This window comes from Pristis pectinata, chromosome 15 (genome assembly GCF_009764475.1).
Source record: "Pristis pectinata isolate sPriPec2 chromosome 15, sPriPec2.1.pri, whole genome shotgun sequence".
NCBI lineage: Eukaryota > Metazoa > Chordata > Chondrichthyes > Rhinopristiformes > Pristidae > Pristis > Pristis pectinata.
Window position 1 is genome coordinate 36,409,559 of NC_067419.1, and position 25,774 is coordinate 36,435,332.

At 37.7% G+C, this 25,774-nt stretch overlaps 1 protein-coding gene across 2 annotated transcripts in view; it reads right to left on the reverse strand.

Annotated features, from left to right (window-relative positions):
* rab3ip (RAB3A interacting protein (rabin3)) overlaps positions 1–25,774 on the reverse strand; it is a 35,298-nt gene that overhangs the window by 2,839 nt on the left and 6,685 nt on the right. Inside the window, exons 2-10 of one of the 2 annotated variants that reach the window (XM_052030168.1) lie at positions 17,907–18,174; positions 16,136–16,391; positions 15,110–15,205; positions 13,576–13,653; positions 13,134–13,334; positions 12,136–12,264; positions 10,276–10,388; positions 2,293–2,392; positions 2,117–2,186 (exon numbers count right to left, since the gene is read on the reverse strand). In XM_052030168.1, the coding sequence (XP_051886128.1) occupies positions 2,117–2,186; positions 2,293–2,392; positions 10,276–10,388; positions 12,136–12,264; positions 13,134–13,334; positions 13,576–13,653; positions 15,110–15,205; positions 16,136–16,391; positions 17,907–18,151 (1,288 nt within the window). In that variant the 5' untranslated portion in view covers positions 18,152–18,174. The remainder of the gene's footprint in view (positions 1–2,116; positions 2,187–2,292; positions 2,393–10,275; positions 10,389–12,135; positions 12,265–13,133; positions 13,335–13,575; positions 13,654–15,109; positions 15,206–16,135; positions 16,392–17,906; positions 18,175–25,774) is intronic. The other variant, XM_052030169.1, reaches the window with a different exon arrangement.

Here is a 25,774-nt window from a genome sequence, read left to right on the forward strand (position 1 = left end):
AAGAAGCCATTCCTTATCCCCCTCTTTCCTTGCAAACCATCAGCAACATTTCCCCACCCATCTTTCATATCCAAAACCCTTGGACAGATCATTGCTTCTCAAATCCATGCCTTTTATTCCAACCTGTTTGAAGTTCCATTTAGAATCTTTTGCCTTGAAAGAAGTACTGAAATAATCAAAATACTGATGCCATCCTTTGTGACTGTGACCATGGTATACTATCTCACTGATTTTCCTCAACTTTTCTGTAGCCTTTGACACAATTACATCACTGCTCCAAGTCCAGCAAAGGAAAGGAGTGAGAAACAAAAAAAAAATCAATGTTAAAGCTTTGATAGTTAAAGTCAAATAAAAGATCAAAAATTCAGACAGACGGGAAAATCAGGAAACAGCAGAGAAATTAAGCAATTATTTTCCATTTGTCTTCATACATGAAGATACAAGAAAATCTTGAAGAAATAAAAGAGATCTCGAGCAAATGAGGATGCAAAGGAAGTTAGCATTAGCAAAAAAAATTAAAGGACTAAAAACCAGTCTCCATGAAAAGCTGATGTCCTGCCTTCCAAGGTTTTGAAAGAGATGGCTATGAAGATGGTGACTACACTGTTTGCCATCTTCGATAAAGTTCCATAAATTCTAGAACACAGTTCTAGATTGGAGGGTGGCAAATGGATTTCCATTATTTAAGAAAGAAGGGAAAAATTCTACAGGAGAACACAGACTTAGCCCGATAGCAGTAGCAGAGTAAATATTAAATTGCAGTAATAATAGGAATGGGTAATGTCAACATGGATTTGTCATATTTGACAAATCCAAGAGAGAGATTGTAACTACAGAAGAAAATTGGAAACCAATGGATGTGGTGGACCTGGACTTACAGGGGGCCTTTTTTCAGGTACCACATTAGATGCCTTTAGGGGTTGTTAACCAGTGCAGAGTGAAGATAATTTAATGAACAGCAAATAGTAGGCATAAGCAGGTCATTTTTGGATTGGATATCTGCAATTAGTGGGTTGCCACTGGGATTGGTGCTGGGGCCTCAGCTATTCACAACCTACATCAATGACAGGCACGAGGGGCCCCAAGTGAAATTTATAAAGTTTGCTGAGAGTTAGAGCTGGCGGTTGGAGTTGAGGAGGATGCAGAGATGCTATATGGTGATAGGGACGTGGCAAAGGGAATGCAAAGTAACGAAAAATGTAAAGTCGCGCAAGAGTGTGCTTGATCAAAAAGTGCTGAGATCAGAAAGATATGGGTACCCTTGTACACAAATCACTGCTCATACGAATGTACACCAAGCAATTAGGAAGGCAAAAGATACAATAGCCTTCAGTGCAAGAGGATACTGTACAGAATAATGATTTTTGCAAATCCCTGATTAAACCACACTTCAAATTGTGCTCCCCATTCCAATTCTCCTGCTCCAACCTACACCAGGAGTAATTCACAGCAGACAGACAATTTAATCTACAAACCAGTACAACTTTGACACACGAAAGGAAACTGGAGCCCCCTGGAGAAACCCATGTGATAACCAAGAGAACGCAACATATTGCCCAAGATCAGGATCGAACCTAGATCTCGAGCTGCAAGGCAGTAATTCTAACCAGAGTGCTGCCCTAAATTGTAGAGGTCTGAGTTCCCCAAGATATTAATGAGAAGAAATTTCTTCATCAAAAGGGTAGTGATGAGAGAGTACCACAGATTCAAGATGGCTGTTGCTGTTCAGTCATTGAGTATATAATAAGATAGAATAACAACATATTTTTGGATGTTACAGGAATCAAGAAATATGGGTGAGTACAGGAAAGTAGTGCCAAGTTAAAAGAACTCAAATGGTAGAGCAGGCACAAGGAGCCAACTGGCCTAAACATGCTTCTTATATTCTTCTGTCCTTGACAGAAACAATTCCAAATGATAGTTGTCAGCAGAATTAAATAAAACAAAAAAAATTTCATGCTTGTGTTTTAGGATCTCAGCTATGCAGGAAGGCATGCACATCATTTGTCTTTGATCACAAACTATTTTATAGCAAGCCCTCAAATAACAAATGTTTCCTTAATAACCATCAAAATAACATTTGAAATAAGTTTTCAATTTTCAAATAATTACTCACCATCTTGTTGTTTAAGTAGACCCTGCTGAATATATCGAATGTAAGTGAAGAAGTTACATACAGACATAATCTAAAACAAAAAGAAACATTTTACTCTATACCAGAATTTATTTGCTGGCTTATTTAATTCAGAAAATACAATTACTTTTATTTTTAAAAAGGTGTAATATACATACCCTGTATCTACAAAATGGTGAAACATAGTAGTAGCTACTGGAATCTCCCAACTTAATTCTGTGTTTACAAGTTTTAGCCTGACCGCTCAGAGCACATTTCCTGAACAGAAACAGAAAGCTGATGAGAGAAGTGCATTTCAAATTGTGGCTCATCATCAAATAAACTCATTTTTAGTCATGAATTTATGACACTGATACAACTGTGTAAAGTGTGGTATGAACTGGGTTACTATTGGTGAATGTCCCTTTAAGATAGAGTAGTGTGGGCTGGCATGGTTACACAACAGAAGATAAAGGACGTTTTCGCGTGAGAGAGCGCAGCTTGTTTCTCATCCATCGATAGAGAAACTATAACTGTGCCTGTCACTACAATGGATTTTTGGAGTAATCTGGTGGCGTCCACTTTGTCGTCAACCTGTAGAGGGAAACAGGTATTTGTGTGGACGGCCACATCTCAGATGCTTTTCAGGGTGGCAGATACTTTGGGACAAAGCAGTGGAGTTCACTTTGTTGTTGACCCGTAGAAGGAAACGGGTATTTGTGTGGACGGCCATGATTTGAGTAGACACTGAGGTGTCGTGCGGGTTCCAGAGCGGAACATTTGGATTTCGTAATTACTCTATGTTCTCTCTACATCTACATTTTGTCTTCAGTCAGTGGTGGTTGTTGAAGCCTTTGCTCACGTTTCACCTTATGGCTTGCTGAACTGAACTTTGAGAATTATTCCTGGACTTGGGAATTTGCCACACACACAACGAGTTTAGTTTTTGGGGTTAATGTTTAAGATCTAACATTTTTACTTATATTTTTCTTATTATCATAAGTAGTTACTAATAAAGTAGCTTTTAAACACTGATACATAACTCGGTGTGTTTCTTTGTTGCTGGTTCATAACATGGAGGAACTCATACTTAAATACCATACCAAAACTGGTAACTAAAGGATCTCTTTCAGATTTTTCTACTAACCCAGAAATAAGAGCAAACAAAAGGTTTACCTTTATGAAGTAATGATTCATGCCTCTAAATGACCAAAACATTTAAGCATTAGGATCCTGTCAGATTAAATACTTGGCACTTTCATCACGAAAGTGTTTATCCCGAGAATGATTTTTTTAAAAATTATAAATGCTATTTGGAGTCACAGTCAGCAGTTATCGTCCAACCACAGATAACTACGAGTTGAGTGATCAGCCACATTCTTTGTAGCACTGCAGTCTATTTCCCCTTCAAGTCATATGCAATGGCTTAGAAACAGATTGTCTTCATTGCTATCAGGTCAAAGTCCTGGATCTCTCTACCCAACAAATAAATCCCAGAATAAAAATAAACTGGTGGATGAATAGTGAGCATTTATGAAGACAAGGAGATGGTCCACTTTTTGGGTCGAGATCCTGCATCAGTCCTGAAGTGGGGAGTCGACCCGAAATGTCAGCCATCCCTTGGCCTCCACAGATGCTGCTTTGCCTGCTGAGTTCTTCCAGCAGTTTATTTACTCCAGATTCCAGCATCTGCAGGTCACTTGTGTCAACAAATTTGAGAATAGCTTCTCAACAGAAATTGCAGCAACTCAAGACAGTGGCTTATCACTGATTCACCAGAACAAATAAAGAATGGGGATTAAACAATGGCCTTGTGACAGAACCTACATCCCATGCATGAAATGTTTAACCTATTATCTCTATACTCTGATTTCCAATCTAGCCTCTATACTAATTGTCTAGTCTCTAAATAAAATTATTCTCTGTGGATCATTTTTCCTTGTAGCAAGGTAAATTTCACAAATAAGCTTCTCTAAAATATGGCAGTTTTATATTACACTTATCCCATACAAATTCCTCCATGCCAGAGCTGTTGCAGTTAGATTGACAGTGAAATAAATTTTTGCAGAATAACAGGATATAAATATTGAAGAATCTTCTCATCTGCTTTAGAAAATAAAAGTTTCCATTAAAGCAACAATGACTTCTGAATTCTAACAATAAATTACAAATATAACATGTAAATTTTACAAATACCCAAATTTGATACTCTGTTTCAGGCTCTCAAGATTGCTTGTTTTATGTAATAAAAGATTAAAATAAACATTTTTAAAAAAAAGGACTAAAAGCTCCAAACTGAATTTGGCATGGCTGCAAATGCTCATTTTTCATGCTTGGTGCAACCATTGAAGAGAGTCTGAGGGTGCCATCAAACAACATCCATCAACACATTTTGTAACACAAGAGGAGGACATTAATCATTAGTGCGAATACTATAAAATTGCTTCCTGAATGAGGGATGCTAATCCCACATCCATTACCTGCTGCTTCACCAAGGAGAGATTCAGGATACCACATACAGTTGTCACCGATTAAAACTAGTATACTACCTGTTAATTGGACACAATACAGGCTTCAATATGGGTTCATTTTCTCAACGAACAACATCAAACAAATTAGGGGGTTTGTTTTAGGCTAAATCTGCAAGTCTTAAAACTATAAATAGCGAAAAACCACCTTTCATAGCTTCTTGTTATTCTAAACAACCTCATTTCCATAACCTTACAGTACTCCAAAAGTTTGCATTATACAGTAAATTGTGCCAAATTTCTATTTGCTGTAATACCAACTCTGAACAGATATCTTGTACAGAACTGAAAGCAAAAACATTAGGATGCAAAAGAAAATTACTATTAATAATAAACTAGTATTTTGTGCAAAATAAAATTTCATTTTTTAAAGACCATTAGGAAGAAACAGATTAAACAGCTAACTCATTCTAGGTAACAACCAGGTTTGAAAATGGGATTAATGTTAATTTAACTATTTAAGATAAGCAGTCTGTTTAAAGGTTGATCTACATACAAACACATTTGTCATCATTCTATCCAGTTAAAAGTTTAGATTCTCATTCTTCTTGCTCACATTGTGGATTGTTCTGGATTACAGATTACCTAGAAATAGTGACCCTCAAACAATAGAAGTGAAAAACAGCAGTGACTAAAGAGGTCAGAAAGCACAAAGCAAACTAGACCTAGCTACTTCTAATGTCCATACCTACAAGTAGAAAATCTGACATTTCCCCCTCCCCACCCTTTCATCCAGCATCCATGTGGTAATTGCAATTATCATCTTCATATACAAAAGCTGGCAATGGTTTCTATAGGGTTAAATTTTCAGGTCAGCTTGGAGCTGGTACACTTATGATGAAGCTGTAAAGACAAGACAATAAGATCGTTTGTCATGACTGAGTGCCAGTACTCTCTCCCCACAACCAGAAGATTGTGGATCCAAGTCCCACCCGAACAAAATCTAGACTGACATTCAACTATTGTATTGAAGATGTGCAGAACCAGCAGATCTCATCTCATAACTGCCCTGTCAAATTGAAACAAAAGATTGCAATGCCATTTCACAGAACAGATAGTTCTCTCCAGTATTCTGGCAAACTTTTATTCCTTACCCAACATCACTAAAACTGATGTCTAGATTTCATCACACTAACATCTGTGGGAGCTTGTTGCACACAATTTGCCTACTGCACTTTCTGCATTACAGCAGTATTTTCATGACCAAAGTGCTTTAGACACTAGCTTAAAAGAGGTATTCTATAAATGCTTTTTCTAAAAAAAAAGGCTTAATTTTGACCCCTTGGCCAGGATATTACCTCTAGAAAAGAAAAAAAACTTAAATTTTTCATCTATCTACATTTGCTTAATATTTGCTTCCTGTAACAACTTAAAGCCAGCAAGTGGACCTGGCCAGCTTGTCAAGGGAAAAGCCATAGATTTTGCACAATGAGGAACAGAAAATCAGGAACAAACTCCTCCTCACTTTGTACCAGCAGGGGAGAATAAAACTCTACGTGATTCCAGGAGGGGGATTAAAGAGGGATTGCCATCTCATAACAATCAAAATTGTGTTTCTCATTCTCTCTCACTATACAAATCAGGCAGCATCCATAAAGAGAATAAGCATTAATGCTTCAGGTAGATTAGCTTTCATCAGAATGTTCGAAAGACCATCACCCAAACTTTAATTCTGTTTCTCTCTATAGAAGCTGCCTTACCTATTAAGCATGCCCATCATACTGGGATCTCCAGTACACACCGTATACTACTTTTCCCTATCTGCATCTAGTTGTTAAAGAACATGCATACCTGTCAATATCTTGTAAAAGATAACTTTTGAACAATTGAAACTAATTGTTGAATTTAGACTACAGTGTACGTAGAGAGCACCAAAGAAAGTCAAACAGGCTAGCTACAGGTCAGCATCAACCACATTTTCCATTACATTACTCATATTTAAACAGCAATTCTACATTGCATGACCAAGGAGTCTTTACCATCACTAAAAATTAATCCGTCACACTGACTTGAGGTGCTAGACTAGCATACTTTCTAGACTATTGGATATTATTCTCATTAATACCCCAACACATGATTATTTACTTTATTTTAAATGTTACATAGTACAGTAATATGTTCCAGTGAATCTAGCAAGTTTTCAGTAAGTGTGGGAACCAGAGACCTGGTGTGTTGCATGGAGCTGTAAACAAATCATGAGCCACATGCCAAACCATCAGGATTTCCAGATTGTTGGATAGCAGATTATCAGAGTTTTATATCAGAACATAGAGTAGCAAGGAAAAAACTTAAGAAGGGGCTGAGGAGAGCAAGAAGGGGATATGAAAAGGCTTTGGCGAGTAGGGTTAAGGAGAATCCCAAAGCTTTTTTCTCATTCGTGCAGAGCAGAAGGATGACGGGAGTAAAGGTAGAACTGATTAGGGACAAAGGTGGGAAGCTGTGAAGTGGGTGAGGTTCTCAATGAATGCTTCTCTTCAGTATTCACCAAGGAGAGGAGTCTTGATAACACTGAGGACAGCGTTGGCAAGGGTAATGTTTTAGAGCATGTAGATATCAAGAGAGAGGATGTCTCGGAGCTGTTAGAAAATATTAGGACAGATAAGTCCCCAGGGCCTGACGGAATATTCCCCAGGCTGCTTCGTGAGGTGAGGGAGGAGATTGCTGAACCGTTGGCTAGGATCTTTGAGTCCTCATTGTCCACAGGGACAGTACCAGAGAATAGTAGGGATAGTCCAGGGAATTACAGACCAGTGAGCCTTATGTCTGTGGTGAGCAAGCTGTTAGAAAGGATTCTAAGAGATATGATCTATGAGCATTTAGAGAATCATGGACTGATTAGGGACAGCCAACATGGCTTTGTGAAGGGAAGGTCTTGCCTCAAGTCTAACAGGGTTCTTTGAGGAGGTGACCAGGAAGATTGACGAAGGTAGTGCAGTAGATGTGGTCTACATGGATTTCAGCAAGGTGTTTGACAAGGTTCCGCATGGTAGACTTCTTCAGGTCAGAGGCCAAGGGATCCAGGGAGGCTTGGCCATTTGGATTCAGAATTGGCTCGCCTGTAGAAAGCGGAAGGTTGTGGTGGAGGGAGTGCATTCGGATTGGAGGGCTGTGACTAGTGGTGTCCCACAGGGATCGGTTCTGGGACCTCTACTTTTTGTGATATTTATAGATGACTTAGATGAGGGGGTGGAAGGGTGGGTTAGCAAGTTTGCAGATGACACAAAGATCGGTGGTGTTGTGGATAGTGTGGAGGGCTGTCGAAGCTTACAGAGGGATATTGATAGGATGCAGAGATGGACTGAGAAGTGGCAGATGGAGTTCAATCCGTAGAAATGTGAGGTGGTACACTTTGGAAGGACAAACTCCAAGGCAGGATTCTGGGCAGTGTGGAGGAGCAGAGGGATCTGGGGGGCCTTCAAAGCCACAGATCACTGAAAGTTGCCTCACAGGTGGATAGGGTAGTTAAGAAAGCTTATGGGGTGTTAGCTTTCATAAATGGTGGGAATGAGTTTAAGAGCCGCGAAGTAATGATGCAGCTTTACAAAACTCTGGTTAGACCACACTAGGAGTACTGTGTCCAGTGCTGGTTGCCTCATTATAGGAAGGATGTGGAGGCATTGGAGAGGGTGCAGAGGAGATTTACCAGGATGCTGCCTGGATTAGAGAGTATGGATTATGAGGAGAAACTAAAGGAGCTAGGGCTTTACTCATTGGAAAGGAGGAGGATGAGGGGAGACATAATAGAGGTATACAAATATTAAGAGGAATAAATAGAGTGGATAGCCAGCACCTCTTTCCCAGGGCACCAATGCTCAATACAAGAGGGCATGGCTTTAAAATAATGGGTGGGAAGTTCAAGGGAGATGCCAGAGGGAGGTTTTTCACCCAGAGAGTGGTTGGTGCATGGAATGCACTGCCTGGGGTGGTGGTGGAGGCTGATATGTTGGTCAAGTTCAAGAGACTGTTAGATAAGCATATGGAGGAACTTAAGATAGAGGGATATGTAGGAGGAAGGGGGTTATATAGTCTTAGGTGTGGTTTGAAGGTCAGCAGAACATGGTGGGCCAAAGGGCCTGTATTGTTCTATGGTTCTTATATTATTCTCTCTCTGTACATAACCAAGGCCATTTCCCATGTTGAACCTTTCCAGATGTGGAAAGTAGCAAATTATTTTCAAATAATTTGTTCTGCAAATCTTATGTTACCCCAACACTTAAAGTTCATTCTGTGGCATATATTTTTTTTAATTTAAATTTTATTTACAGCGTGGTAACAGGCCCTTCCGGCCTAACGAGTCCGCGCCGCCCATTTTAAACCCAAATTAATCTACCCGTACGTCTTTGGAATGTGGGAGGAAACCGAAGCACCCGGAGGAAACCCACAGAGACGCGGGAGAACGTACAAACTCCTTACAGACAGCGACAGGAATCGAACCCCAATCGCTGGCGCTGTAATAGCGTCATGTTAACCGCTACGCTACCATGCCGCCCCTTTTCAATTCTTTTAATTGAAAAGAATGCAGAAAGGTTATGCAGATATATAGAAAATTAACAAAAGAACCTAACAGTTAAATACAAAATAATTATAACCGGAGTATTTCCACAAAATATACAATTGGAAGAATGAGTTAACTACATGTGCAAGTGCACCAACAGGGCTGACAGAGGAAGTTGAAACCAGTTACACTTGTGTTTAAATTCATTCCTGAGATGCAACCTCTGCTGGCAAGGCCAACATTAATTGTTTAACCCTTATTGTAATGAGGTAGCATTGACAGACTGCATTCTTGCACTATTGCAGTCTATATTCCAAATGTTCTCCTAGAAGGCTCTTTGTGAGGTTATTCTGGAACATTAACCAGAAACAATGAAAGAATTGTGATAAAAAGGTTCAAAGGAGGGTGTAGTGTGACACGGAATGGACACTGCTCCATACAAATACTTCCCATCCTTTCAAATTATTTGCACTCTAGGGAAATGTAATAGATTGCTTTAATATTGAACAATCTGCAAGATTCCCCTCCAAGCCACACAGCTGCCTGACTTGGAAATATATGCTGGTCCATCACTGGGTCAAAATCCAAGAACTCACAAAGTAAGAGCACCTTCACCACAAGGCATGCAGCAACCTAGGACAGCAGCTCAAGGACAAAAAGAAATAAAAGACCAGGCTTACTTATTGATCAGTTGAGTTAGATAGTAGAAGATAACTGCACCAGGCATAATTCAGATTTTATTTCCAAGACATACTTTGTTTCATTTTGTGGACTATTTTAAATAAAGCTCCAATTAATTGATGAGAGACCATTAAAGTATTGGCTTCTCCACAGTACATGCTAAGATAGGAGAAAGAAGAGCCACTTTAGCTACATCCATAGCTTTAGTATAAACAAACTTTATATTGGCAGTTTACATTATAAATGCAAAGACTTTGTTCATATAGAAGTTGATACATCTTCAAATAGCATATTACACATATTATGTGCTATTATTCCCAATAGCATGCTATTATTAAGTTTGCTGCTGGGGTATAACATATTAGTGCAGAAGGATGTCTTCTCTCCACCAAACCTCAGTCAAATGAAAGTAACTGCCAAAATTGCATTCAAGGTATTTAAAACTAAGGTAAACTTACTTAGGTCCCCCACACTCCACTGCAGAAGCTTTCACAACAGGGAGAGGCTGAAAAACAACTGGTTCGATGCTTAGAGTATTACCTTCCACAGCTTCAAGAATCGTAGAAGCTAGCTGCAAAATGGAAAGAATTGTTGAAATTGTTGAAATTGCTTAAAAATCTGTTTAAGCAACTTAACTGTAATTAATTAACATGTTTTGCATCATATCTGTATGGAATACATTGAAAACAAACTGCTTCAAATAAGCAATGAACAGTTGCTTGATTGTAGAAGAAATCTATAACACCCTCCTTAGAAGGCTGTGAATGCAGAGTCAATTGAAAGCTTTAAGACCAAGGTACACAAATTTTTGTTGGAGAAGAGTATCAAGAGAAATGAAACAAGGTACAGATCAGACAAGTTTGGAATGTGCTCAAAATACTTAATGGCTCACTTCCATTCTTAAAAGGAACAGTGACCATTGCATGTATGAAAGTTGGTTACTGCAGGAGCAGAATTCAGTTGATGATTTCAAGGTGGAAATGTTTCACGCTGGAAATTCCACAGGATCCTTCCAATCATGCTTGTGCTGATGAGAATTTCCATGTCAATCATGTCAACCGTGCATTGCTCTGAGTTGTGCCTTTGCTGGGAACTCTCAGGACAACCATGTTTCATTAGAGTTCCAATATTCCAATCAAAACCTGACATCACACCTCCCGATCACTCCTTCCTAAATTCTGGCCTGACCTCTGACCTCTAGCCAAGAGGAGAGTGCAAATCCCATCCAAAGTGCCAATACAAATCCCAACCAAGGCCTTGATTCAGTGTCTCAACCCATCAACCCTACTTCCCTCGCAAACTCCTGGACCTGGACTCAAGTCCTGCACCTGTGCTTGCATATTCCACAGTCAGATGATGCACGAAGGAAAATACGTAAGGAACATCCAGAGCCACGAACACTGCAGTAGGCTCATGATCAAGAGTAGTGAAAGCACAGCACTAATGAATTTCTAAGTCAGTGTTCTCCTAGCTAGGAAGGAGCTTTTTGAAGTCCACGAGGAGGACTCAAATGTTGACCAGGAATGCTGCAGGCTTGCCCCTGTGGGGTATTAGTGAAGTTTTAAGATGGTTATATTTCTAGTACAATTTTCAGGGATAGATTTAGCCTACCATTATAAAGGTTTGAACTCATGACATGCAGATTACTAAAGACACGACCGTACATTTACACAAGAATGCAATTTATTGGACTGAATTGAGCTGATCCTCTATACCAGAGAAGCTCAATAAGTTGAATCTTGTGATGTACTACTGGAGGCCCTGCGCCAGGAATGCACTGACAGCCTTTAAAGGTGGTAAAGATGGGGATGAAGCTTTGCATCGTGTCAAAGCTCTGCAACTATTTTTCAATACTGCTAAATGTCAGACATTTAGCTACCAAGTTACTTTAAAAATATTTAAACAAGAACCACCTGAAGTTAAAAATCCTGATCTCTAAATTAGGAATCCATAGTCCAAATCAAAAGGGACCAAAACTGGAGATGTACTGGCAAGAAATCCCAGCATGACTGGGCTCCACTGGTGGTAAAGTGGACCAACAGTTGACTGCATCCATCACTCAGCTTCTCCTAGAGTTGTAAAAAAAAAAGTCCAATATATTCAGGGATTTACTTACTAGAGAGAAGATGAACATCAAGGTTCAACCACAAAAAAAGTTTACGACAGAATTTTTCCTGATCAAAAATTTGTTAAAATTAGTTAAGCAAGCAAGAAGTCAACTTTCAAGAACAACCTATTTAGCAAGGACTACTGACCTCATTCATTGCATTACTAACTTCACCGAGTTACTTTCTGTAACATTGCCTTTAATTTCTTACCTCATTTTTTGAAAATGTCAAACAAGGATATATATCTTCTTTATATATTCTGTCTAAAAAACAGCAGGTTTTATCGATTGTTGGTTCTTCCTTCCATGCTTTAAATTCACCAAACAGAAGCAAATCAACCTTTTGCAAAGTTACAAAATAAGTTGTAAGTAAAGCCAAAGATAAACAATTTCTAACTTTGGAAACTTCAAAACATGATTAATTGTTGAAATTGCCTAGATTTTTTTCAGATCACGTTGAAGTGGTCACACAAACTCTTAAATTTCCCTCCAGAACTACTAGGAATGTTTTAAAGATTGTACTGAATGTAAACTTTGGATTTAATCAGAATAAATACAAAAAAATTGATACACAAAACCTCTCCATCCTATGCCAAAACAGAAAAGCACCTTTCATAATACTTTCAGTTGATGTGGCAACCCATGTGACTTTACTTTTGATAAGAATGCCAGCCTTGGCTCCATGGTGAGCAAAGCTCAAGTCAGATGTCTTCAAGAATCGCACTGGTGACTTGAATTTGATATCTATGCTAACATTCAAGCTCTGGGGGAGTGCTGCACACTTGAGTGAGGAAGTGTTTAGTTATGGTTGGAAAAAAAGTGATATTAAATTAGAACACATCTCCCTTCCCAGCAGCCATTATTTGAAGAGAGAGAGAAAAAAAAATCACTGGTGCTCCAAGGTAATGAAAAAAATTTTCAGTATTTTCTTTCTAATTGCAAAGCACCAGAAACTTCATATTGTTTGTTACCCAAAAGCAAATGTGGAACCAAGTGAGGGAAAGTTCCTTCCAGCAAAAGACAGATGATGCAGGACGATGACGCAGGACGATGACATAGTCAACCATGTCACCAGAATAGAGGAATAATGCCCTATAGTTATTGTCACTGACTTTGATTTGAGCACAGGCAAGTTTAGCTACAGAACTCCAAATCCAAATGAATCAGATTACTCAAAATTTATTCTGGAAATTCCTTAGTAAAACTTACTTCTTTGCAATCTCTTACAATTGGTTGTATCACATTCATCTCTTGGCTGTTGCTGGCCATGGCACTTGTACTTTTATTTCGAGCATGTCCCTTTTTAAAATGAGGTTTTGCATTCAACTGAAGCTCCCTTGTGGGTGATGTTGGTGAAGAAGACTGGACTAGTGTTTTCAATGCTGCTACTTCAGCTTGTAGTACATCAATCTTAAGTGAAAACAAAAATTGTGTCACATATTTATAATCACAAAGTTAAATTAGCTTAGTCCAACTATATGTATTAATAGTTCATATGTGCAAAGATAAAGCAAGCTGTAGAACTAAAATGAAATGGAGGGTTATAACACTGCTGAGAATTTAACTGAATGTTTTAAAGTGCATCCTAATCATGAAAATGATTTCATGCAGAGCTTTTATTACAAAAAATGTACCAGCATTAACCAGTTACCTTGCCATGAGCTTCTTTTAACTGTTTCTCTGCGGCAGCTTGTTTGACATTTGCTTCGCGTACCATTTTATGAGCTTCCTTGAAAGCAAGAGAAGAGTGATGATTTAAACTTTAGTTCCTTAAAGAGACAAGTTTCATAAAAGCAAAATTAAAAGATCACTCCCCTCCAACCCCCCAGCAGCAAAACATTTCAATCTTGATACAAACCAGTGGCACATCTCTATGGAGGAGTGGGTTGGGAACTGCAGTGATGTTAACATGACACTCATATGACATGTCTTTTAAGATTTTTAAACTCAAGATGAAGAACGTTAATGGTAGGGAATGGAACACACCATTTCAGAAAGCTAGGAACAGCAGCAAACAGACGATGTTTAGATGTAGAACAACTCTTTAATTAATACTATCAAAACTTCCAAGAAATGGAACAGGAATTGGCCCAAGGCACATCAAGCCTGCTTCCTTATGAAGAAAGATCACACAGTAACCCCAAATTCAGAACAGTCCAAAATATAACAATATGCACCTTTCATATTTTAGTAGCAACATGTAGCAAAGGGTTACACTACGGAAAAATACTGAAGGGTTTAACTGTGACGTACGCTTATTATTAAGGGGATAGACAACCTGTTTTGCAGCTGTGCCCAGGAGTCTCAATTGGCACAGCATCTCCCCAATGTCAGGTTATGTAACCAATCTGGTGCAATATTTCTCAAAGAGAGGCCAGCTTGCCAGACATCAAAATTTCATACACAAATGCAAGGAGTCAGGAATATAATAGAAAACTCTGATGTCCCTCCTGGGAAAGAAATCAAATAATATTATTGGCATTATGAAGACCTAGTTCAAAAGAGTAAAAATGGATATAATTAAAAACAATAGGTAGGCAGAAAAGCCCCGCTCTGAGGGATTGTAGCATTTTGTGTGCAATAAATAACAAAAAAAAACAGAAATAGGTTAATCTAGACTGGTGTAGATGAAGTGGAAACCCAATGAAAAACAGCCACACATACGAGTGACTACACATTTGTTATAGCCCACTAAATTAAGAGGAAATATGGACCAAGAACTTTATAATTAATTATAGGAAGAGTAAGTAGGAAGACATTCAATTGCTTTAACTGCTGTCCATTTAGGAGGTGCACATTGGAAAGTGGGTTCGTAATGGGCAAAACACAATGCTAGACAAAAGGAATAACTGATCAAGGGAACTACTGAAAATGTTCTTAAATAATGCAAATGGTAGAGGTAGATCTTGCAAGAGAGCACAATATCGTGGGGATGTTAGAAGAAAATGAAAACGGTTACAGACCTACAGATGGCAGTTTCCCTAGTCAGTTCTATAGCATATTGTTCTAGAAAACTGCCCTGACCCAATGACAAATCTATTCAAGTCAGATCTAGAAATAGGAAAGCACATCTAACAATCAACTTCACCAGATACTACACAGCCAGATTTTTTTTTTAAGAAGAGCCATGGTCAAATTAAATTATACTTTAAATGTAATCAAATTCTGATCAAGCTCACACAGACCTCAAATAAACTAGCCGTAAGCTCTTCAAGTTCTTGGCCCAGCTGGTCTCTAACTTTGGATAAGCGCTCACATTCTTCATCTTTTAGTTTCAGCTCCTGTACAGCAATTACAAAATATTAACTTTAAAATAAGAAGGTTTTCATTTAATTATCACAATAATGCTCACATTAAGTATGACAAACCAGTAAAAAGCAGGCTTGCAGGCTATACAGAGACAAAACAAAAAACAACAGGTAGGGAAAAGGTTATTAACTATTTTATTAAAAGCCATAGAGAAATACATCTCTAGTCTATCAGCATTTCTTAAATAAAATGTCTTATCCCCAAGTATGTTTAAAAAAAAATCAGACATTTGACTCTCAGACTAGGCCTTTCATAGCTCTTTGCTTTGCAACAAGGCTTTCAAAGTACTAATCCATTTTTAAATTGCACAACTTTACAAGCTTGGGGGGGGGGGGGGGGCGGGTGGTGAGAGTGGAAAAAAAAACAGCTGGCCTGATGGTTTTGTACAGTAAAATTGTACATCTTGGTGTATTTTTTTTTAAATTGCTACTCCTATTAATACCTCTTTTAGTAGCACTCTTTACTGCTCCCACTAATACCCACTTTTGACTTGACCATCATCCCTTTTGTCACTTAATCTCTTACCTTTCATCCAATCCCAAACCTTCTCTTCACTTTTAATCACTATCATTTTCCAATTTACTAAAAGGACTTTAACTGTTTTTCTTGTCACAGATCTGCACAACATTCTGCTTTATTTCAAATTCCTGGCATCTACAGTATTTTGCTTTACATCAACTCTGCCAGAAAATATAAAATTAAAATATAAACAAATGAGACTTGCCATTTGCACAGCCACAGCGTGCACACACTCCATTGTGCCAACAAAGCGAGTAGAAGGACATGAACGCTTCAATTTAAATTATTTGCATGAAATTTAAAATAATCTGTTTAAGGATTACAAAATTTAAGTAATCTGTTGTTTTATTAATCCATAATTATGACAATGAAAGCAGACTTACCCTCTGAGCCTTAGCAAGTTCTTCTTTCAGTCTTTCATAGCCTTTCTCCCTCACTTCAAGTACAATTGGGCTTCTCAAATGAGATAGACTGTCTGTACTTTGGTCCAAGACATCCTCTGCACCTTCTTGAACTTCATTTGCTAGTACACCTTGCAAAAATTCCACTTCTGCACGATGGTTGCCAGTATCACTTGTCAGTTGTTTTGGTGAATTATGTACTGTTCCCGAGGTAGCACATGGCATTGAAAATTTATTGCTGGAATAATTAATAACATTGTGAAAGATGACAGCCATTTACAGTTTATCATAGTTTGTTAAATAATCTGTAAAACAAGAACAGCACCAATAACTTAAAGGAATAAATTCAAGGGCAGAAGTAATTTTAGAGAACTCTAGTGGTCTCTGAATGGTGAAAATTTCAGAACCCCTTTAATTAAGAATACATTTTTATTATTTGAAAGCCACACAAAACAAACTTCACATCTCAAGTTAGGAAGACTAAATATAATCCAAGGAGATCAGAATGATATTTCTGGGATTAAAAACTATCATGGATTGTATGTATACATTATAATTTGAACACAAAAACAATTATTGCAATAATTGATACCTCCTTCACATCTATTAATTATTTAGCAGATGTCACCTTTTCCCCCCCCAAATTTCCCCCTCCTCCTCCTGAAACCACTATTATTTACAATATATATCCAGATGTGCCTTCTGGTGCATCACTCAGATACTCGTTTTTTTTAATTAAATTTGAAACTAACAAGCGAATGATTTCTAGTGGTGGTTATACCCTGGAGTGGAAAATCTGCTAGTATTTCTGCTCCCAAGCTTGGAATACTGACACCAATTGTAATGGACCTGGGCCTTCTACTTCATTTCACTTAAGTTAAAGACCAATCTTTAGAGCTCTCCAAATGGTATTCAAGCAAGATAAAATGTTTATACAATGCTAAGTGGTAATGCAAGTTTGAAGAAGTTACAGAGAGACTGTGGGGGGGGGGGGGGGGGGGGGATGTAGAGAAGATGAGAAAATAACAAGAACATGGCAAATGGAAAATAAAAGTGGAAAATGCAAAGCCATCCATATTTCTTAAATAGTGCAAGTGTTCAGAGGGACAAATGCCCATCTACACTAAATTAATAAGAGTTAATAGGCAGGTACAGCTAACAATTAGGAAGGCAAGCAGTACGTGTAGGCCTTCATTTTAGGAGGACTGAGTATAAGGATTAAAAACAAAAGTGTCTTACTCCAAAAATATGGGGCCTTGGTAAGACCACACCTGGAATAATGTACAGGTCTGATCTCCTTTCTCAAGGAAGAATATACTTGTGAAAGAGGGAGTGCAAAGGTTCACTAGATTGATATGAGATTGGTGAGGAGGAGGGAGGGCTCAAATGGTGCTGTGAAGGGATGATGATCTCACTCAAATGTACAAAATTCTTAGACCTATTGCAGGTGGGGGTGCCGCTGCTAAGTAGCCTACTTGTGGTTTTATTTCTTAAGCTGTTGTTATTTCTGAGCCAGTAGTACAAGGACATTATAATTTGAAGGTTAATAACAGCTGCATTAAAACTAAATAACTGTCTGGGAAGGAAACTGAAAATAAAGGCAATTCTCCAAAGCTGCATTTAAAATTTCAAAGCAGCTGCATTTAATCCTTTCAAACATAACATATATTGAGCATGTATAATTATTCTACTGGTTAAAAATAGTTCAGGAGTGTAGCAAAAGCTAGCAATTAAACACAGAAGTTAAATGTACCTGACATTTCTTGACTCTCCACTGCTGAGGTTCTGAGATGAAGGATAAATCGGCTGTGTAGGAAGGTCTGCAGCAATCAGTGTACAGGGTTGAACAGGGGTAGAGCTCACCAATGAATGAGGATGATAAAGAATTCCTGAGGTAGCAGCTTCTGTAGTCTCTGATTGAGACAGTTCTGTGTAATCAGGAGAGGAAGGCGAAGCTAAGTTCACTTCATGGAAGCCTTCAAGAGTGTTGCTTGCCATAGCAGTAGGTTCATTATATAAAGCTGTGTGTATTTAAAAAAGGGAAACATGAACATTTCAAAACAGAATGTCTGCAACATCCAGTTAATCTCAATGTGATCTGAAGGATGTCAACTATATCAAGTATGAAATTAAAAAAAATCAAAAAAGATTTTAATTAGTAAAAGTGAACCAAGGAAAAATTGCTAAACTATAGAACTTAGTGACTTAGAAACTATATTTAACCTTTAAATTGGTATACGCCAACATTGTTGTTACTGCCATTGTTAGTGCTGCCATTGTTAGAACTTAGACCAGCTTTTCTAGATTTGCCAACAGATCTTATCTGTACAAACCTGAAATTTTATTCACTGATGGTTTGTGGACGTTTCCCTGACAGAGATCTTAGCCAAACTAGCAACTGAACTACACAAGGACCTTTGTTAAGTTTCTTTCCCCCTACCTCAAAACTCAGTACAACACCTAAAGGAATACCTAGCTCTGTGAATTAATCTTGAAAATATTTGATCAGCAACTTTTGCTACATCTTAGTTCATACTTAAGTGAAGCATAATCCGATTAAAAATAACATGTCATCAGCAAGAATTCCACTATCATGGATTTATATTAGTAGAGCTTTCATCAGTTTTATAGTGTCACAGAGTCAGAGCACTGAAACAAGCTTTTCAGCCCAAGTCCATACCAACCATTACCTGCCCATTTGCACTAATCCTACCCTAACCCAGTTTATTAATTCTCCCCACATTTCCATCATCTCCCTCAGATTCTCACTAACCTACATGCTAGGGGCAATTTATATTGGCCACTTAGCCTACCAACCTGCAGGTCTTTGGATGTGGGATGCAACACGAGATCTGGGAATCTTGTTATACAAATTTCCAAGATCTTTAATGCTGGTTTAAAAATAATTCTGCCCAAAAATTGCTTTAAAATGCCTCCAAATAATGGACCTTCAAATTTAGTTCATGTTCTTGGGTGCACTGACAATAGATAGTATATTTTAAACATTTGTGCATTGTAAAAGAATGTTCAGTTTACTGCAGGCCAGATTGTTCCAATTAGAACAGTAATATTCAACCATTGAAACTGCAGTAGTACTTCATTTATATAATAGCAGACTAAGTAACCAGGTGGGAAGTAGTAGTTCAAGATAATTACCGATAGGCTTGCCGTTGTTAACACAAGCTTGGCTGCTTGCAAATATCAATCTTACAGTCTGCCATGAGAACAGAATGGTTTTACCACTTTATAGGTCTTATATATAAACATGAGTAGAACATTTCAGGTTTTCTCCTATCCTGCTTCTCCCGTAGTTTGTTCCACAATCAAAGCCAAATTTTTTTTTTAAATGGATATTTAGTTTCTTGGTCCCTCTACTTCTATGAGAAATTTAATGTATCTTTAAAAGAACACAAGATTTAAGCCAACAGCAAAACAAAAAATCCACCTGCACTTGAAGTCACAAAATAGATGCATCGCAGGTGCTATTTTGCAACCCTTGCTTTACTGAATGGAATAGTTTATTGGAATTCTAGTTATGCATTTACTTCTACGAGAGTCAAAACTGCAAGTACAGAAATAAACTGCAGCAAAAATAGTGATTGGTCACTGCTCCAATTAATGGATTATCCTGTACGATAGATAGTTATTGTAGCTAGAGATCATAGTCTATATTTTGCAATTATCCATTACATGTCTTACTGCAAGATAATATGATCTCTTTAGAATTGTAATTTTTAAGTTAATGTAGGTTTGAATAGTTTGACTAAAAATAGTTTGATTACACAAGATGATGCAAGCAGGTTCATTTTTGTCCTAACTACTATCAAAAATAATTTTCCTGTCATTGTTTTGCTCTTTATTGTGAAAGCTAATGGGATTAGAAACACATCATGGAAGTTTCAGATACACAAGAGAGTTACAGCACATAACAGCTATAATCCAAATGACTGATCAAACATACTAAATTCCTAAAAAATTACTCTAAGCGAAATAGGATACAAAGTGAACTCTGCACATTTAGCAATAAGTGTTAAAATTAGTTTAGCTATTAAACAAAGTAAATAGAATTATAAACATCTATGCTGTAAAGCTTCTATTTATCTTTTAAATGACTTTCATGTAATGTCTCCTCTGCAATGAGGTGGTCAGTAAGACAAAAATGAGCATTGCTCCTTGGTTAAGAATTTGCTAAAAACTAGAGTTAGACATGGACTAAATGATAATAATTGTATCCAAAGACAACGCTCAGAACTTCCTACTTAATATGTACAGAGGGCAAAAACCTTTGAAATTATGTTGGCATAGCTCAGTTATAACACTCCATCTGCAAATCATACTTTAAAATATCAATGCATAATCTAGCTTGACACTAGAATGTTGTATTAAGGATAATTTCAGTTCAAATGAGACATTAAACAGATCTGTTTGTTCTCAGTTAAACTTGCATAGTTCAAAATTAGTAGGTTTATTTTCTATTACAATCAACCACCCTTGCCCAAATGATACCAAAAAGAGCTAAGCTTTCATCTATATTACTACAGTTTAAGGTTTGTCCAGTGCACAAAAGAATTCCTCTGTTGGACTTCTACAACACGTAGAAGCCCCAAATTCTTCTTCCACAATGTTGTGCTTCAGAGTACAGGCATGGTAGTGTAGCGGTTAGCATAACACTATTACAGCACCAGCGACCGGGTTCAATTCTGGCCGCAGTCTGCAAGGAGTTTGTATGTTCTCCGTGTCCACGTGGGTTTCCTTCCACATACCAAAGTCACACGGGTTAGGAAGTTGTGGGCATGCTATGCAGGCACTGGAAGAGAGAAGACACTTGTGGGCTGCCCCCAGCACACACTTATGCAAAAGATGCATTTCACTGTGTGTTTCGATGTACATGTGACTAATAAAGATGCATCTTATATATAAAAAAGCCTTATATATACACCTGGTTAACTTACAAATGAAATAAGTTACAATCAAACTCATCCTTTTTGGTGAAATGTTAAAGTCGTGACAGCACATTACATCATTAGTTTTGCGGTATATGCCCACAATTATCCTTCACTGGATGAGGGCAGCAACAAATCATCTTATCTGACACATTGACTTCCCAAAGTGCTACCACAAACCCAAAATTTGGAGTCCACAGCAAAACATTCTTTAATAAATTTTAAATAAAATATACAAGATATAGAAACAGATCATTCAGCCTCTCACACCCATTCTATCTGCTCTATCATTCATTACAAGACGAGAGGAAGCAACATTATTCCTTTAAGAGCAAGAGACACAAACCAGGAAATTATAGGCTGACGAGCCTTACATTAGCAGAAGGGAAATTATTGAAGATTCTTAGGAATAGGATTTACTCACATTTGCTCTTGCGTGGGAGAAGTCACGTCTTACAAACCTGATTTTGAGTTTTTTTTTTAAAAAAGAGGTGACAAAGATGATTGATCGGGGTAGGGCAGTGGACGTTGTGTGCATGGACTTTAGTAACACATTTGACAAGGTCTCTCACGGTTGGCTAATCCAGAAGATTAGGGTACATGGGATCCATGGTGATTTGGTAGATTAGATTCTAAATTGGCTTGGGCATGAGACAGAGGATAATGATGGAGAGGTGTTCCACAGAGATCAGTGCTGGGATCTCTGTTGTTTGTCATTTGGACGAAAATGTAGAGAACACAAAAATTGGCAGAGTTGTGGCTAGTGAGAAAGGTTGGCAAAGGATAGAGCAGTATACAGATCAATTAGAAACATGGGTGGAGAAATGGCAGATGGAGTTTAATCTGGACCAGTGCGAGACAGTGAACTCCGGGAGGTCAAATGCAAGAGGAAAGTATACAATAAATGGCAGGACCCTTAGAAGCATTGATGTACAGAGGGATCTTGGACCAAGTCAATAGCTCCCTCAATGTGACAACACGCAAATAGGGTGGTAAAGAAAGTGCATGGCATACTTGTCTTCATCAGTCAGGATATCAAGTAAAAAAAAAGTTGGCAGATCATGTTGCAGCTGTATAAAGCTTTAGTTAGGCAACATTTGAAGTACTGTATGCAGTTCTCAGCACCACTTTCCTGCACTAACACATTACCCCTTGATTTAAAGATCTCTGACACAACATAGCCTTTTCCAATTTCAGCTTCTGTCGGGCATCAATTCAATAGGATCACTGGCATCCTATAATTGTGTCTTGACACTGACTGAGCTACTACAATAAAGAATACTCAGACAAAATAAAATTGAGAAGACAAGATGAAAGTGGCAATAAACAAACATTACAGAAATGTTACAATTCATATATTATTCTCAAATGAGGAAATTACCATATTTAAGATTAGCTTTAATGAAAAGGGACAGACTTTGTTCAACAGGAATTATATGTTTAGTAGGCCATTGACATCTCATTTAGACCCAATGCCAAAGCATAATAGTTGCAGGTCATTATACAATATGACTAATTAGTAATCCATCAAGTTCTTGTCATTGAGATGCTTCCACTGGAGGAAGCTGCAAACACTGCAGCTAATGAAGGCTACATCAACAATGACTTCAGATATTGGATACTGGACTCTGTGTCAAACCCAAAACAATTCTTGCAAGTTTCATGGTGGGATTGTGAAGAATCACAATAATTTCAATATTGCAGGTGCTGTGGACCCTGCAACTACCAAAATATTTAAAACAGCACTGATCAGCTATTGTGTTAGGAGGAACACATGATAACCATTTATTTTCACGTCAGAAATAAAGGGTGATAATTAGAAGGGTGTTTCAATAGCACAGTGATGTTCAATTACTGAAATTTTTCCAAAAAGACCCTCATTATTTTCAACAAAGGTTCTCCTGTGATCTTAAAGTCTGCCCTCAAGTTATCTCATAGCTATTGGGGGGGGGGAAAATCAACAACAGAGGCACATTTTGTACTATAGAAACTGTAATCTATAACAGTAGATTTCAACTTGTTTATGTGGACTGTATCTGCAACCAATTTTTAGGTACAGTAACATCCAAACTCAAATGTCTTTTTGATGAAGATTTGTTAATGAACTAAAATTGAGTATTTTAGTTCATTAACAAATCTTCATCAAAAGAGACATTACTGCAGCTACATATTACACTGTTAAATAAACCACTATGGGGATTATAACACAACAGCTCTAAAATGTAGATGTTAGATGACCGTATAATGTCGCAGGTGTGAAAATGTATTAATGACACTACTTTTACAGTTGAAGTCTAAAAAAAGAAAGCAGAGCAAATGAAGTGAACTGTTCATAATGAAGCAAGATATCTATTTGAATTTAAATACATACAGTTTTGTTGGAGATTTGTGTGAACAAGTGTGTACTCCAAATGCAAAGTAAATACATTACCTAGGTGTCCTGTTGAGTCATGCAGAACAAGAAACTCCAAAGTTCAAGGCTGTTCTGCACCAAGTTAAAGAATCTCAGTTGCAGTTCAATTGATAAAAAAATCATGTGGTGTACACACCCACTGCTATAAGGAAAGAAATAATTTGCATTTACATAGCAATGGTCTCATTACAAGTGGCAAAGAATTGCTTCTGAATAATCTGTACCACAAATGGGCAGAGAGCGTCTCAGCTAAAAGCAAACCTATCATAATTGCCTTCAGCAAATTCCACCCACCCATCACCAAAGTTATTGAAATATAGATTTTTTTAAAAAAAAACAATCACATTGACATTCAGAGACATTAAATCCCTCAACTTTTACCATCAGTAAAGCTGGGGACTTGAAAATTGACATTCTGCATCAGAATGCCAATGAGATTGTTCATGCATTCAGACCAGGTAAGCATAGGCAAGTAAGATCTGACCCAAGGTGATCAGGAAGGTCACAAGTTATATATGAGGCAGATCAAAATCAGATCTCTACAACTGGATTACACTATTGAAAAGATAGCCTATGGGTTGATTTGCTTTTTCATTCCTCCAAAGCATTCTAAACTGCAACCCAAATTTAAAACCAACTTAAGTCAAGGAAAATTGATTCGTGAGAGAACAACCATAAAGTTACATTTACAATTGCTGCTGGATCTTTCTTGATGCTGGGGAACACCATTAACATCAAACATTAAGAATTCAGCTTTTGCACAACAATTATTAAAAAGGCAGGCCTAATACACACATGCCAGTAGCACTTTACCTCACAACCAACTTAAGATTGGAAGCAATTCCACATTATGAGCCAAAGGAATTGCTTCTTCAATATTAAACTGATCATGCCATATAGGTTACTCAAAACTGATCACTTAACTTGAACAAGTATTTTAGCAAATTTCAATGTCATCTCAAGTATGCCCAATAGCTGGAACATTGGAATAATACAAGAAAATCACTCTAAATCCCAATCACAAACACCTTTAAAGAGAACACAAGAAAACAGTAAGCCATTCGGTCCCTCAAGCCTGCCTGGCCATTCAGTACAATCATAGCTGATCGATGCTGGCCTCAACTCCTCTTCTGTGCCATTTCCCCATAACCCTCAATTCCATAATTTTTCAAATGTTATGTATCCACTCTAAATATATCCAATGATCTCCACAGTCCCCTGAACAGAGGATTCCAGGATTTATTATGCTCAGAAGAATTTTTTTCTTAAAAAATGCTTCAGTTTTAAATGACTGGCCCCTTATTTTGTAGCTACATCCCCTTGTTTGTGACTTTCCCACTAGTGAAAACATCTCAACATTTACCCTTACAAGCACCCCTAGAACCTTGTATAGTTTGAGTAAGGACACCCCTCATTATTCAAAACTCCAACAAACACAGACCCAAACTGTCCAGCCTCTCTTGATAGAGCAACCCTCTCATCCCTGGAACTAGCCCGATGAATCTCTTTTAAACTGCCTCCAATGCCAACCTTTTTTTTTAGCCAATAGGACGAAAACTACATGCAGTATTCCAGCTGCTGCCTCACCAATACCGTGTACAACTGTAACAAAATCTCCCCATTCTTAAACTCCAATCCCTTGACATTTTGGCCTTTACTACATTTTGCTTTCTTAACTACGTGTTGGACCTTCTAGTTAACTTTTTAAAGGTTTTACAAATGCATCTATTTTGAAAGTACAACAAAAATTTAACATTGTATAATTTTCATAAGTGTTGCTGTATAGCATTCCATTTAACTGAATGAAATAATATATCTATTTTAATTTTTCAATAATAAATGTATTGAATCTTATTACAAGAATTTTTTATATGTACAAAAAGGTATTGTTTTGGATGTCTATAAAGAAAGTTATTACTGAAAGTCCAGACTGAATTAGAAGATCTGCGAGGAAACTCAGCAATTTGTGGCAAATAACCCAATGCAAGTGGATTATAAATCCCTTCCCCAATCAAGGGAAAATGCATGCAGTCATTGCAGAAAAAAGACTTTGCCCAGGACATCAAAATATTAGCATGCATTTTAATAACTCATGAACTATAGCTACCAAGATAATGCCTATGAAATGAAGTATCAACTGCTGCAGCTTCAGCAACCCAGGTTCAATCCTGACCTCCAGTGGTGTCTGTGTGGAGTTTTGCATGTTCTTACTGTGACTACAGGAGTTTCCTCCCACATCCCAAAGACATGCTGGTAGGTCAACAG